General features: G+C 42.2%; 1 protein-coding gene across 2 annotated transcripts; it reads right to left on the bottom strand.

The window, feature by feature from the left end:
* Positions 1 to 614: 614 nt before the first annotated feature.
* Positions 615 to 11,975, bottom strand: setmar.L (SET domain and mariner transposase fusion gene L homeolog). 2 transcript variants are annotated; one of them, XM_041590797.1, is made up of 3 exons: positions 11,938 to 11,975; positions 6,041 to 6,242; positions 615 to 1,660 (listed from the first exon to the last, which is right to left on the bottom strand). In XM_041590797.1, exons 2-3 carry the CDS (start codon positions 6,122 to 6,124, stop codon positions 917 to 919), a joined length of 828 nt encoding a protein of 275 aa, XP_041446731.1. In that variant the 5' UTR covers positions 6,125 to 6,242; positions 11,938 to 11,975; the 3' UTR covers positions 615 to 916. The 2 variants fall into 2 exon arrangements, with proteins under 2 accessions (XP_041446731.1, XP_018114496.1); XM_018259007.2 differs by lacking the exon at positions 11,938 to 11,975 and having other exon boundaries at positions 6,041 to 6,285.
* Positions 11,976 to 12,202: the final 227 nt, after the last annotated feature.

Raw genomic sequence — 12,202 nt, 5'->3', positions numbered from 1 at the left:
ATTCCATTGGTTCCTCTGTCTATGCACTGATAGCTATCATCTCCATCATTTATTTATTTATATAGCGCCGACAAGTTACACAGTGCTTTACCTTAGTTCATAACAAACGGGGAATAAATGGTGAATAAAAAAGTTAGAGTTCAATAGGATTAGAGGGCCCTACATGCGAGAGTTAACAACTAAAGTTTAGGGTACAATTGAGACATAGGGATTTTATAAACAATTTTGTGATTTGGACCATAGCAACACTGACACTGCAAACTGGAGAGCTGCTGTATAAATAATTCAAAAATCACAAATAATAAAAAATGAAAACCAATTGCAACTAAAAGTTAAAGGGATACTGTCATGGAAAAACATGTTTTTTCCAAAACACATCAGTTAATAGTGCTGCTACAACAGCAAATGACTGGGGGCAGCTGGGAAACTGACAAAATGTCTAGCCCCATGTCAGATTCCAAAATTGAATATAACAATATCTGTTTGCTCTTTTGAAAAATGGTTTTCAGTGCAGAATTCTGCTGGAACAGCACTATTAACTGATGCATTTTGAAAAAAACATGTTTTCCCATGACAGTATCCCTTTAACTCAAAGGTTAACTACCCCTTTAAAATTAACCTTTAGTGTGTTATAGAATGGCCAATTCTAAGCAACTTTTCAGTTTAGAGCTGCTGAATAAAATGGTAAATACCTAAAAAAACACAAATAAAGAAAAATGAAAACCAACTAAATACCTCTCTCCATCCTCCCAAACAATGCTTTTGGGTAGGAGACCCCTTGAAATGTCCCCTTGAGAAAACCTCAGTACTGAATAAACCATTTGTTCCTGTAAGAATATCCTGCAGGTCCTAAAACATATTATGGCCCTATCTTTGTAGAACACATATGGAATCGCCACCATTGTGCAAGTAGCATTTAGAACAATGAACTTTCATAGGGAAGGAATCCGGAGCAGGCCCCTGTACCACACAGGCACTTCTTGCGTGGGCTTAGCTCCTCCTCGGAGTCCTGAGTTTCACTGGCAGGAGTCTGGTTAAAGAATCTCCCTGAATAATCATAACACAGCTCTTCGCCGGCCTGGATATCCCGGGCAGCAAACAGGGCCAATTTTGGAACCATGGAGTGAGTACGGACCGGCATCATGAAGAGGTTTGGGTCACAGGAGTGGTTTAAGAATCTGCCCACATTGCCTATGAGTGTGGGGTCTATGAAGGTCTGAAGTATCTGCCCCCCATGTAGATGCTCAAGTACCGCAATAATATAATTATTGGCACAGGGATTCTGGGAGAGAATTCTGCTTCGGGCCTGCTCATGTCCAAGCACCTCGCCGGCGTATTCACACACAAACCTGCCATTTGGGATATCTTCCAGCGTACAGACCCCCCAGCCCTTCCCAGGTCTCTGGCACAGCTGCAAATGGAACTGAAGTCCCTGCTGGGTCTCTCTATTGGGACAGGATTCCCCACAGTTGCACATGATGTTACATTCCCGCACTGGCCTTTGCCCGCTGACAATGGAACGTCTCACATAGTGGCTACCATGGGGTAAGCAGCGGCACACTTCTGCAACACAGTTGGAGCCTTGGCAATCGCACCCTTGGATGGTCACTTCACTTGGATCCTGTTCAGCTCCTGGTCCGGCAATCAGCTCTGGTGTGTACTGGGTATAAAAACCAAAACACAGGTCACAGCAAGAACAAATGATTCAGATCACACAGAAACCCCAGGATAACATACTACTGGAAAGGGACTGTATTCCCCTTTTCCTCTGTTGTGCAGTCTAAGGAATGCTGAAACCTGCTGAGGACTGCGGAGCTTGACTCTGGTAAATACGTTTAAAAACTCCCCAAAAAACTCTCACCCCCTGCTGCCAAATATATTCCCACGAAATCCGGCAGCAGATGTGGGGGAGGGAGTTAGGAGGTATAGGGTACGGGTTACAGTTAAAGTGACGTCACAAGCACCCGCGGTATGTTGACATCATCAGACCAGAATACAGTCCCGCCCCTACAGTGTATTCTGAGCAACATGAGCTTGTCAAACTCTAGATTACCCAGCAGCCCTAGCCCGCCTGCCGCGTCCAGCACTGTTTCCAACATGGTGGGGCTGTGCCATTGAGTAGAGGTGGTGGGTGGTAACAGCAGGAGTCTATATGCACCTAATGAAGCAGTAACCCTACTTATTCAACATGAGTGCAATGAACAATGTTTCCCTATAGATTCAATTCTGTGTTTTTTCTGCTTGTGAGATAGATTCCCAACCCCTTGCACAAAGGACTCCTGCGAACCAAATAGGCACAACCAAGGGAGAGGTTGTTACTGGAAATATATCTGCCTCTCAAGGACCAAACATGGTGAAGCTCTAGTTTCCCCGTTGACCTCAAGAAATATCAATATTTTGTGTGAATAAAAGAATAGACAAAAAGTATGATCAGTACAAGCGCTACTCACTGCACTCATGTTGAACGAGGGGGCTATACAGCCCCTTTAAAGTGGACCTGTCACCCAGACACAAAAATCTGTATAATAAAAGTCCTTTTCAAATTAAACATGAAATGAAATCCAATTTCTATTTTTTATTAAAGCATTCATAGCTGTTGTAAGCTCATTTAAAAATCTCAGATGTCAATCAAATATTGTCTGCCCCTCCTCTATGCCATGGGCATAGAGGCGGGGCAGACAATTACTTTCACTTTCCATTTAGCACTTCCTACATGTCACTGCTCTCCCCACATTCTCCCGTTCTTTTTACCATTTAATTGTGTAGCCAGGGCATGGGAATGGACATCGGGTCCCCCATTCTGGTGCACAAACAAGATTCTGAGATGATGCAAGGCTTTCCTTAAAAACAGTGTCCACAAAATGGCTGCTGCCTGCTTGCTATCATTTTAAATTCCCAGACTGAAGGAAACAAGATTCAAATAATTTAAACAGTGTAATTAAAGTTCATTTTGCTGTAATAATGTGATAAAATAGGATTTTGAATATTTTTTTTGGGTGACGGGTCCCCTTTAAGGTAATTTTGGAAATCAGTAGGTTAGGCACTTTCTCATTATGCACAAAGGCTGTCCAGACTGAGCAAATAGTGATGTGCAGGCCGGCCCGAAAGCTGTGGGACTCGCGGGTTCATAGACTTGGCTGTGCAAATAAATGAGCATTGTGTGTATTATTATTATAGGAATCGCCAATAACTTCCCTTCAGTATCCAGTGCCCCCTACACAATGCCCCAAGCTGATCTCTCACAGCAAATAACAGATTGTGCCATTAGTTTTGTGGGCTCTGGTGTTTATGCCCTTACTCCTGCATCAAATATAAACTACACAAAATTCATGTTAGGGTCCCTATAACTTCCAGATATTCTATTTATGATATACACTGAAATTGCTCATTAATTAGGGCCTGCCTGCATTTTGTCCTAATTAATGAACAATTTCAGTTTATATTGATAAATAGCTCAACATTTGGAAATACAATAAATGGCTGAGCAATCATTAAAAATACCCTGCAATTCAAAGTACAAAACAAATAGGGTTGCCAACTTTGCCGGTGGCTAAACCCGGACAAAGGGGGCAGGGCAGATAGTATTGAGGGTGGAGCAATGATGTTCGGGTGGGCATGATGACATCAGAGATGATGTCATGGAGTTATGATGCCTGATCAGGGCTATTGCATCACTTATATGCAACTGGTTGGATTTCTGTCCAGTTTTAGCAATATTTTAAATGGGACAGAAAGTTTTGAATGGACAGCCCTTTGACAAATTAAGATGTACAGTTGAAACCCACACAGATGGAAACCCTGCCTCTATCTATTATGCACGATAAATAAGACCAATCCCATACCTCCCAACTGTCCCGTTTTTAGAGGGACAGTCCCTCTTTTGACAGCTCAACCCACAGGCCCTCATTTGTACTGGAAAGTCTAGTTTTTCTCTGCACCGAACAGGCAGAAACAATGTTTCTAACAATTGGCTTTTGGCAGAGAGCCTAGAACAGCCACAGCAGAAGATAAGATACTTTTGTAACAATTTTTAGCAAATAAGTAATTGTAACAATTAGAGACCAAGGTCTCTTGGGAAAAGTTAAGACACATCTTAAAGGGCAATTCACCTTCATTAGCAAAACTGTAATAACTGAAAAAAAAACACAGAACTATGTTCAAACTTTCAGAACCTGCCAAATTGTGTAAAATGAACATGCTAATTAGGGCTACACACACCAACTTTTTTGTCCCTCTTTTTATTTCTAAAATGTTGGGAGGTATGCTACAGGTATGGGATCTATTATACATAAATCAGTTAACCAGAAAGCTTTGAAATACAGCAATGCTCATTTAGAAAAACGAATTCTTATTTTTGATTGATTTGGTTGTATCTGCAATAACAAGAAATGAACCGCACTTGATAATAACTAAGCCATGTCAAGGTGAGGATCTTTGTATTTAAAGGGATACTGTCATGGGAAAAAAATATTTTCCAAAAGGAATCAGTTAATAGTGCTGCTCCAGCAGAATTCTGCACTGAAATCCATTTCTCAAAAGAGCAAACAGATTTTTTTATATTCAATTTTGAAATCTGACATGGGGCTAGACATATTGTCAATTTCCCAGCTGCCCCAAGTCATGTGACTTGTGCTCTGATAAACTTCAGTAACTCTTTACTGCTGTACTGCAAGTTGGAGTGATATCACCCCCTCCCTCTTCCCCCCTCCCAGCAGCTAAACAAAAGAACAATGGGAAGGTAACCATTCCCTAACACAAGATAACAGCTGCCTGGTAGATCTATGAACAACACTCAATAGTAAAAACCCATGTCCCACTGAGACACATTCAGTTAAGGTGGCCATACACGGGCCGATAAAAGTTGCCGACAGACTGTGTTGGCAGCTTATTGGCCTGTGTATGGGGCCCCCCCGACGGGCTTCACCGATCAATCTTGATCGGATGGGACAAAAAATCCCGTCGGATCGCGGCCGCATCTATTCGTTGATGCGGCCCCGCGATCCGACCGCCCATTGGTATTCGTTAGGATCCGATCGTAGGGCCCTAGGGCCCACGATCGGATCAGCCCGATATTGCCCACCTCAAGGTGGGCATATCGGGGAGAGATCCGCTCGTTTGACAACATCGCCAAACGAGCGGATCTCTCAGTGTATGGGCACCTTTACATTGAGAAGGAAAAACAGCAGCCTGCCAGAAAACATTTCTCTCCTAAAGTGCAGGCACAAGTCACATGACCAGGGGCAGCTGGGAAATTGACAATATGTCTAGCCCCATGTCAGATTTCAAAATTGAATATAAAAAAATCTGTTTACTCTTTTGAGAAATGGATTTCAGTGCAGAATTCTGCTGGAGTAGCACTATTAACTGATGTGTTTTGAAAAAAACATGTTTTCCGATGACAGGATCCCTTTAATTGCCTTTCATATATTGGCCAGATTATTGTTTGGAGTTTCACAAGGCTGAAAACAGAAACCCAAACTGTTCGGGTTAAAACCCTAAAAACAAACTGTATGTCCCACAATAATGTCCCCACTGCCCTGATATTCCCTCTCTCTGGGCTCCAATATATTTATCTTTTTCACTATTAATAACATTGGGATCAGCTTTTTTTTTTACAGGCCAGGCGGGTAAATTACTGGCCAGGTGGCAACCCTACTAGTAATGGGACTGTAACACAATGGGAGGGCTATGGCAGAGCCTGGCACTGAGACAGTGATTGGGGAAGGGTAAATGACAGACAGGAATATCATTAGCAAATCCATGAGGTAGTTGTGCAGCTCTAAGTGTCCCGGGTCAGTTTCCCCTATACGTCAGAATGACTGAGCGCACAACGTTATGTACATGGCACAAGTGTGTGTTTGGGGCAGGGATTTGATCCCTAAACATTTGAAAACATAAAAAGGGGCATCATGGGAGCTACAGTTTCCGGAAGCCGCCAAGAAACTACATTTCCCAGAATGCCCCGCGTCTCGCAATAGTCAGCGCGTGGTTTGGCTTCTGTGTGAAAGCGGAAGTGCAGAGTAAAAACCATCTCGCTCACCTGGAAGGCAGGCAGGTTCTTCCAGGGGCCGTATACCGGCACGGGAAGCCTCTCCATGCCGCAGCACACATCCTCCGGCCCCATGGCATGAGCACTGGCGGAGACGTGCAGCGATCGAACCGTCTTCTGCTGTTTATGGGCTCAGCTTATGGCTTGCGCTTTGGCGCCCTCTGCTGCTCATCACTGAGTAACGCAGGAGCTGCTGTAGGAATGAAAGGGAAGTAATACTTCCCCCATATGTAATAAAAGACAGAAAATGTTTGCCCGAGGGTAGTAACACATAGCAACCAATAAGAAGCTTTTAACCAATTCTAACCTGCTGATTGGTTGCTGTGGGTTACTGCTTCTGTGAGTGCCTTTTATTACATAACCCCTCAATGTATTTCTACCAGGAATCCGTTCCATTTGCGCCTCTAGTGTAATTACTAATGTACTAATCCCAATATGTGTCTCGTTTAATTCATGGGTCTTGGGCGCCTTGCTGATCTTATTAACCTGGAGACCCGAGTTAAATTAATAAATAACTTCAAATATGTAAAATGGATCTGTTAGTAATCGCGAGCTCTGTTTCTTTTTTTTTTTTTTTACGTTTTAGAGCTATTTAAGTTTTTTAATGAATAATGTAACAACAGCGCCACCTGCTGGCAATTCCCCCAGTAACTAGAGCCAGAGAGAGAGAGAGAGGTTAAAGGGCATGTAAAGTCTAAAATAGAATAAGGCTAGAAATGCTGTATTTTGTATACTAAATATAAACATGAACTTACTGCACCACAAGCCTAATCAAACAAATAATTTATGCTTTCAAAGTTGGCTACAGGGGGTCACCATCTTGTAACTTTGTTAAACATCTTTGCAAGACTAAGACTGTGCACATGCTCAGTGTGGTCTGGGCTGCTTAGGGATCGTCATAAACAAAGCAGCTTGAGTTCTGCATGGCTGGGAAGTAAGGCGGGGGCTCCCCCTGCTGTTCATAAGTATGATTGTTTCCCTGCTCAGCAGTTAGGGACCATCTGACAATTCCTATCCACAGCAGTAAATGAAGGGAGAATTTCACTGCATACAGTCAGGTTTCTTATAAAAAGGGTACACATTTTAAATTAAAGTATATTGGAGATAGGTTTCTTTTTCATTAAAGAAAGTAAAAATGGGATTTTATTTTTTTGCCTTTACGTGCCCTTTAAGAAGGAAACCAGAGAACTGTTCTGATGTTGCTCAGGAAAGAGAGGAATCAGGGCTTCTGAGGCTTTGTGGCTTCTTGCTAGATATCCACTGGGCACTCTCCAAACTCAGCCTCTCAAATAAACCCAAAACAAGCTTCTTAGCCATATTCTGGCTGCTGCATAAAATAGACCCCAAAATAAGCTTTATTGTAGTGATGTCATCAGGAAAAATCTCACCCAAAATGTTTCCATTGTCGGACCCACACCCAACTCATTCCTGTGTCTCTGGCTCTGTACACTACTCCTGTTTGCTCCTCTGGTTACAAGACAGGGAATGTTTCTAATATAGTAATGCAAAGATATAATGTATAAAGGCTGGAGTGACTGGATGTGTAACATAATAGTCAGAACACTACTTCCTGCTTTTTCAGCTCTCTAACTCTAGTCAGCGACTTTAAAGGGGTGGTTCACCTTCAAACAACTAGTAGTTTTCAGATAGATCACCAGAAATAACGACTTTTTCCAATGACTTTCCATTTTCTATGTGTGAGGTGTAAAGTGTCATTTTTCACCTTTTAAAGCAGCTCTGGGAGGGGGGTCGCCGACCCTGTAAACTGTTCTAAATTGATACATTTAGTTGATACATTTCTTATCTTTGTCCCTGCTGAGCAGAATCTCTGAGTTTCATTACAGGCAGCTGTTAGAATTGATGCAATAGTTGCTAATACTCCAGAGATGCTAAAGAGAAATGTATCAACTAATGGAGCAAATTGTAACAGTTCAGAGTCTGCACCTGAATTACTGAGCTGCCAGACTTAAACACGAGAGACACGAACATTCAACTTTAAACTTAGATTTTGGAAAAACAGTAAAAAATAAATAATGGAAAGTAATTGAAAAAAGTCTTTATTTCTGGGGAACAATCAAAAAACAACTGAATTGAAAAAAGTGTTTGGAAGGTGAACAACCCTTTTAAGGGGGGCCACCTGGGACATAACTGTTTAATGAGTTTGCAATTGATCCTTAAAGGGTTCATTCACCTTTAAATTCGCTTTCAGCATGATTTAGGGAGCGATATTCGGAGACAATTTGCAATTGGTTTTCATTTTTTATTATTTTTGAGTTATTTAGCTTTTTACTCAGCAGCTCTCCAGTTTGCAGTGTCAGCAATTTGGTTGCTAAGGTCCAAGTAAGCCTAGCAACCATGCATTGATTTGAGAATATGGAATATTAATAGGGGAGGGTCGTAACAGAAAGATGAGTAATACAAAGTAGCAATAACGGTCAATGTGTAGCTTTAGAGAGGATTTATTTTTAGAGGGGGTCAGTGACCCCCCTTTGAAAGCTAGAAAGAGTCAGGAGAAGAAGGCAAATAATTCATAAACTATAAAAAAAAATGATGACTAATGAAGACCAATTGAAAAGTTGCTTAGAATTGGCCATTCTAGACCATACTAAACTAACCACCCCTTTAACATGCAGATTCAAAAGCAACAGATATGGCCCATGTGTCCCCCCCCTCAAGTTACTGATTGGTTACTGCCTGGTCAGTGTAAACCAAGAGAGCTGAAAAGCAGGAAGTAGTATTCTGGCTATTATGTTAGACATCCAGTCACTCCAGTCTTTATACATTACATTTTTGCCTCACTAACTATATTAGAAACATTTTTTACTTTGCACGTACTATCAATTTACCCCGTTTTTATTTGTATACTGAACAATTCCTTTAAGTTAACTTTTAGGGGCTGATTCACTAAATTCGAGTGAAGGATTCGAAGTAAAAAAACTTTGAATTTCGAAGTATTTTTTGGGCTACTTCGACCATCGAATGGGCTACTTCGACCTTTGACTACGACTACGAATCGAAGGATTCGAACTAAAAATCGTTCGACTATTCGACCATTCGATAGTAGAAGTACTGTCTCTTTAAAAAAAACTTCGACCCCCTACTTCGGCAGCTAAAAGCTACCGAAGTCAATGTTAGCCTATGGGGAAGGTCCCCATAGGCTTTCCTAAGTTTTTTTGATCGAAGGATATTCCTTCGATCGTTGGATTAAAATCTTTCGAATCGTTCAATTCGAAGGATTTAATCGTTCGATCGAAGGAATAATCCTTCGATCGTACGATCGCAGTATTTGCGCTAAATCCTTCGACTTCGAAGTCGAAGGATTTTAATTCCTAGTCGAATATCGAGGGTTAATTAACCCTCGATATTCGACCCTTAGTGAATCAGCCCCTTAGTGTGTTATAGAATGACCAATTCTAAGCAATTGTTCAACTGGCCATCATTATTTCTTTTTGACGGATTTATAGTTATTTGCCTTTTTCTTCTGACTCTTTCCAGCTTTCAAATTGGCGTCATTGACCCCATCTAAAAAACAAATGCTCTGCTACTTGCTAATTATCCTAGTAACCATGCATTGATTTGAATAAGAGACTGGAAAATGAATAGGAGAGGCCTGAATAGAAAGAGGAGTAACAAAAAGTAGCAATATCAATAATACATTTGTAGCCTTATTGTTTTATAGATGGGGTCAGTGACCCCCATTTGAAAGCTGGAAAGAGTCAGAAGAAGAAGGCAAATGATTAAAAAACTATATAAAAAAATGAAGACCAGCTGAAAAGTTGCTTAGAATTAGCCGTTGTATAACACGATAAAAGTTAAGTAAAAGGGGATTCACCAATTTAACACCCCCAGTTGTGCCGCACCATAGAATATGGATGAGCTTTATCAATAATAATGACTACCCAAAACACCCAGGAGGGGGCAGCAGAAGTCCATTCCGTGGGCCCCCCTGCACTGTGTCCTGTATGAGGCCACATGTCGGCACCTTACACACAGCAGCTTTCCTGACTCACAAACAGATCCACTTTCTGCCTCTCCGGGAGATAAAACAAGGGGTGAATTCTTAATTTACTTAATGAAAACGAACCGCAGGGAACTTGTGTCTCAGCCCAGTTAATGTTGTTCCCAGGATCTCATTAATGGGTTGACTAGTAGATCACCCAGCAGGAAGGCTGCCGCTCGTCCCCCCTGCCGCGGAAATCCAAAAAGCATTGTCATCAAGCCCTATGCACGGTGGGAACCGACGGTGCAATGAAAGCGCTGTTATTCTTAACCCATTCATTACCAGAAGCCAGTCGCATGGGATTATTCCCAGCAGTAAACTGAATGGCTCCTGTCACCATGTGCAGCATCAGGGCTCTCCAGTCATCTATTCACTACAAGTCCCATCATGCTCACTTGGCATCTGCTGTCGTTTTTTTTTTAATTTTGTCTGCAACCCTTCTACCTATGGCAGTGCTATCCAATGTTCTATTTATAGTATATGAATCACAAGGCTATATGCATTATACACACAACCTGCAACTCCCAGCACCCTACCCCCAGCCGCAGCTTGTTTATCAGACAGGCCACCCCCTGTCCCTTGCACCCCTCTGCACGCTGCCAGTCGAGACACGAAGAGGAAATAAAATACCCAGCAGAAACATTAGCATCTCTATCTGGCGGCAGTTTCAAGGGTAATTAAACAGCTCATTATTTGTTTTCATCTTAATTTCATTGCTAATGTGGCTAATAGCCTGACATCAATATTCTGTAGCTAAAAATACCGCCTGTATCTGGGAAGAGGAGTCCTCAGGTGACTGGCATCCCCCCCCGATCCTGCTAATAGTTCATTTCATACTCCCCGGGTGCATTCCCATGTTGTTCAATGAGATGTGTCTTTCCTACGCATTGTTACTGGTTCCCTGCCCAGGCTAATCTATTAAAACTCCATTAGCTATGGAACTACAAATCCCAGCATCCCCTCAGAGCAATCCCCTGCCTACAAAACAGGCATCAGCAGCACAGATGAGCCACACATCACTACACGTTGATCAATAAATGGAGAGGTAACTCCAACAGCCACTTGTCCCTCTGTCACTGAATCCAATGTAGGGTTGGTAGAGCCCAGTCTGCGCTTTACTGCATTGCAGGATTACTAGATGTGCATGAAAAGACCAGTAGCCCCCCATAAAGGAAGATGTGCACCTTATGACCTCTTTTTTTGCCCAATTATATTGCCTCAAAGGAAAAAGTTAATATAATAAACCCCATAGAGTTTGCACCAGGTCTAGTAACCCATAGCAACCAACCAGCAGGCAGGGCTTATTTATGACCTCAAACACGATTGGTTGCTATGGGCTACTAAACCAGGGCATATGGTGTATAAAAACCCATGAGTGTGCAGGCACTAAAAGTATTTAATTGATAGTGACAAGAAGATGTTAAAGGACACCTAACTAATAGTGAAGGGTGAGTGAGTAAAATGATTATCCAATTCCGACCCTAACCTTTAAATAAATAATAACCAACCCCTGACCCTATCCCTCAAAATGGTGTAGTATTTTGGATCTGAACCTGCAATTTGGGTGGTGCCAGTCTCAAGAGCTATGATACAAAAGAAAACCAGTAGCACTCTGAAATGGGTACCTTGCCCAGGGGGCCCCGAATCTTTGCCCTTATTTGTATGTACATGGGCTAAATCTATTGCAAAATCACTTTCACCCATTTCAGTGCACTACTGGATTTCTTTTGTATCGTATGTAAGACCTAAAGGGCACGTGAAGGTCTTCCAGGATAAGCACCTGACACTTTCACGGGTGTATAATAAGGGGGTTGAGTGCTCCAAAAACCTTTATGCAGTCCCACCACCTTGACCATGGTTTGGCGAGGAGGGTGTGGCAAGTACTCACCTGTCTTCAGCACAATGCGAATCTTCATCGCGATTCGTTCCAGCAATGCGTTCCAGTGACATCACGACGTGTGCGTGGTGCTGGTGCAGGGGATTTGCTTGGTGCAGAGTATTGACACAGACGACCTTACTTCTTTCAGCGAAGAGTTTCTCCCAGTGCTCGGACATCGTTTTTCCTGGCTACACTTGAGTAAGTGATTTTCTAAATTCTACCTGAACTTTGGTTTGACCTTGCTTTCTCCTATTTGACTACGCTTCTGTGTTAA

The sequence above is a fragment of the Xenopus laevis genome, chromosome 4L, assembly GCF_017654675.1.
Source record: "Xenopus laevis strain J_2021 chromosome 4L, Xenopus_laevis_v10.1, whole genome shotgun sequence".
NCBI classification, from domain to species: Eukaryota; Metazoa; Chordata; class Amphibia; order Anura; family Pipidae; genus Xenopus; species Xenopus laevis.
Note: the sequence above shows the minus strand (reverse complement) of the source record. Positions and strands in the feature narration are given on the sequence as shown.

What these genes read in the sequence shown, in the direction of transcription:
- setmar.L (XM_041590797.1), bottom strand. Translation starts at nt 6,124, where the DNA reads ATGGGGCCGGAGGATGTGTGCTGCGGCATGGAGAGGCTTCCCGTGCCG. An exon ending in AGAACCTGCCTGCCTTCCAG is followed by an intron (nt 1,661 to 6,040) that starts GTGAGCGAGATG and finishes TTTTATACCCAG; the next exon opens with TACACACCAGAGCTGATTGC.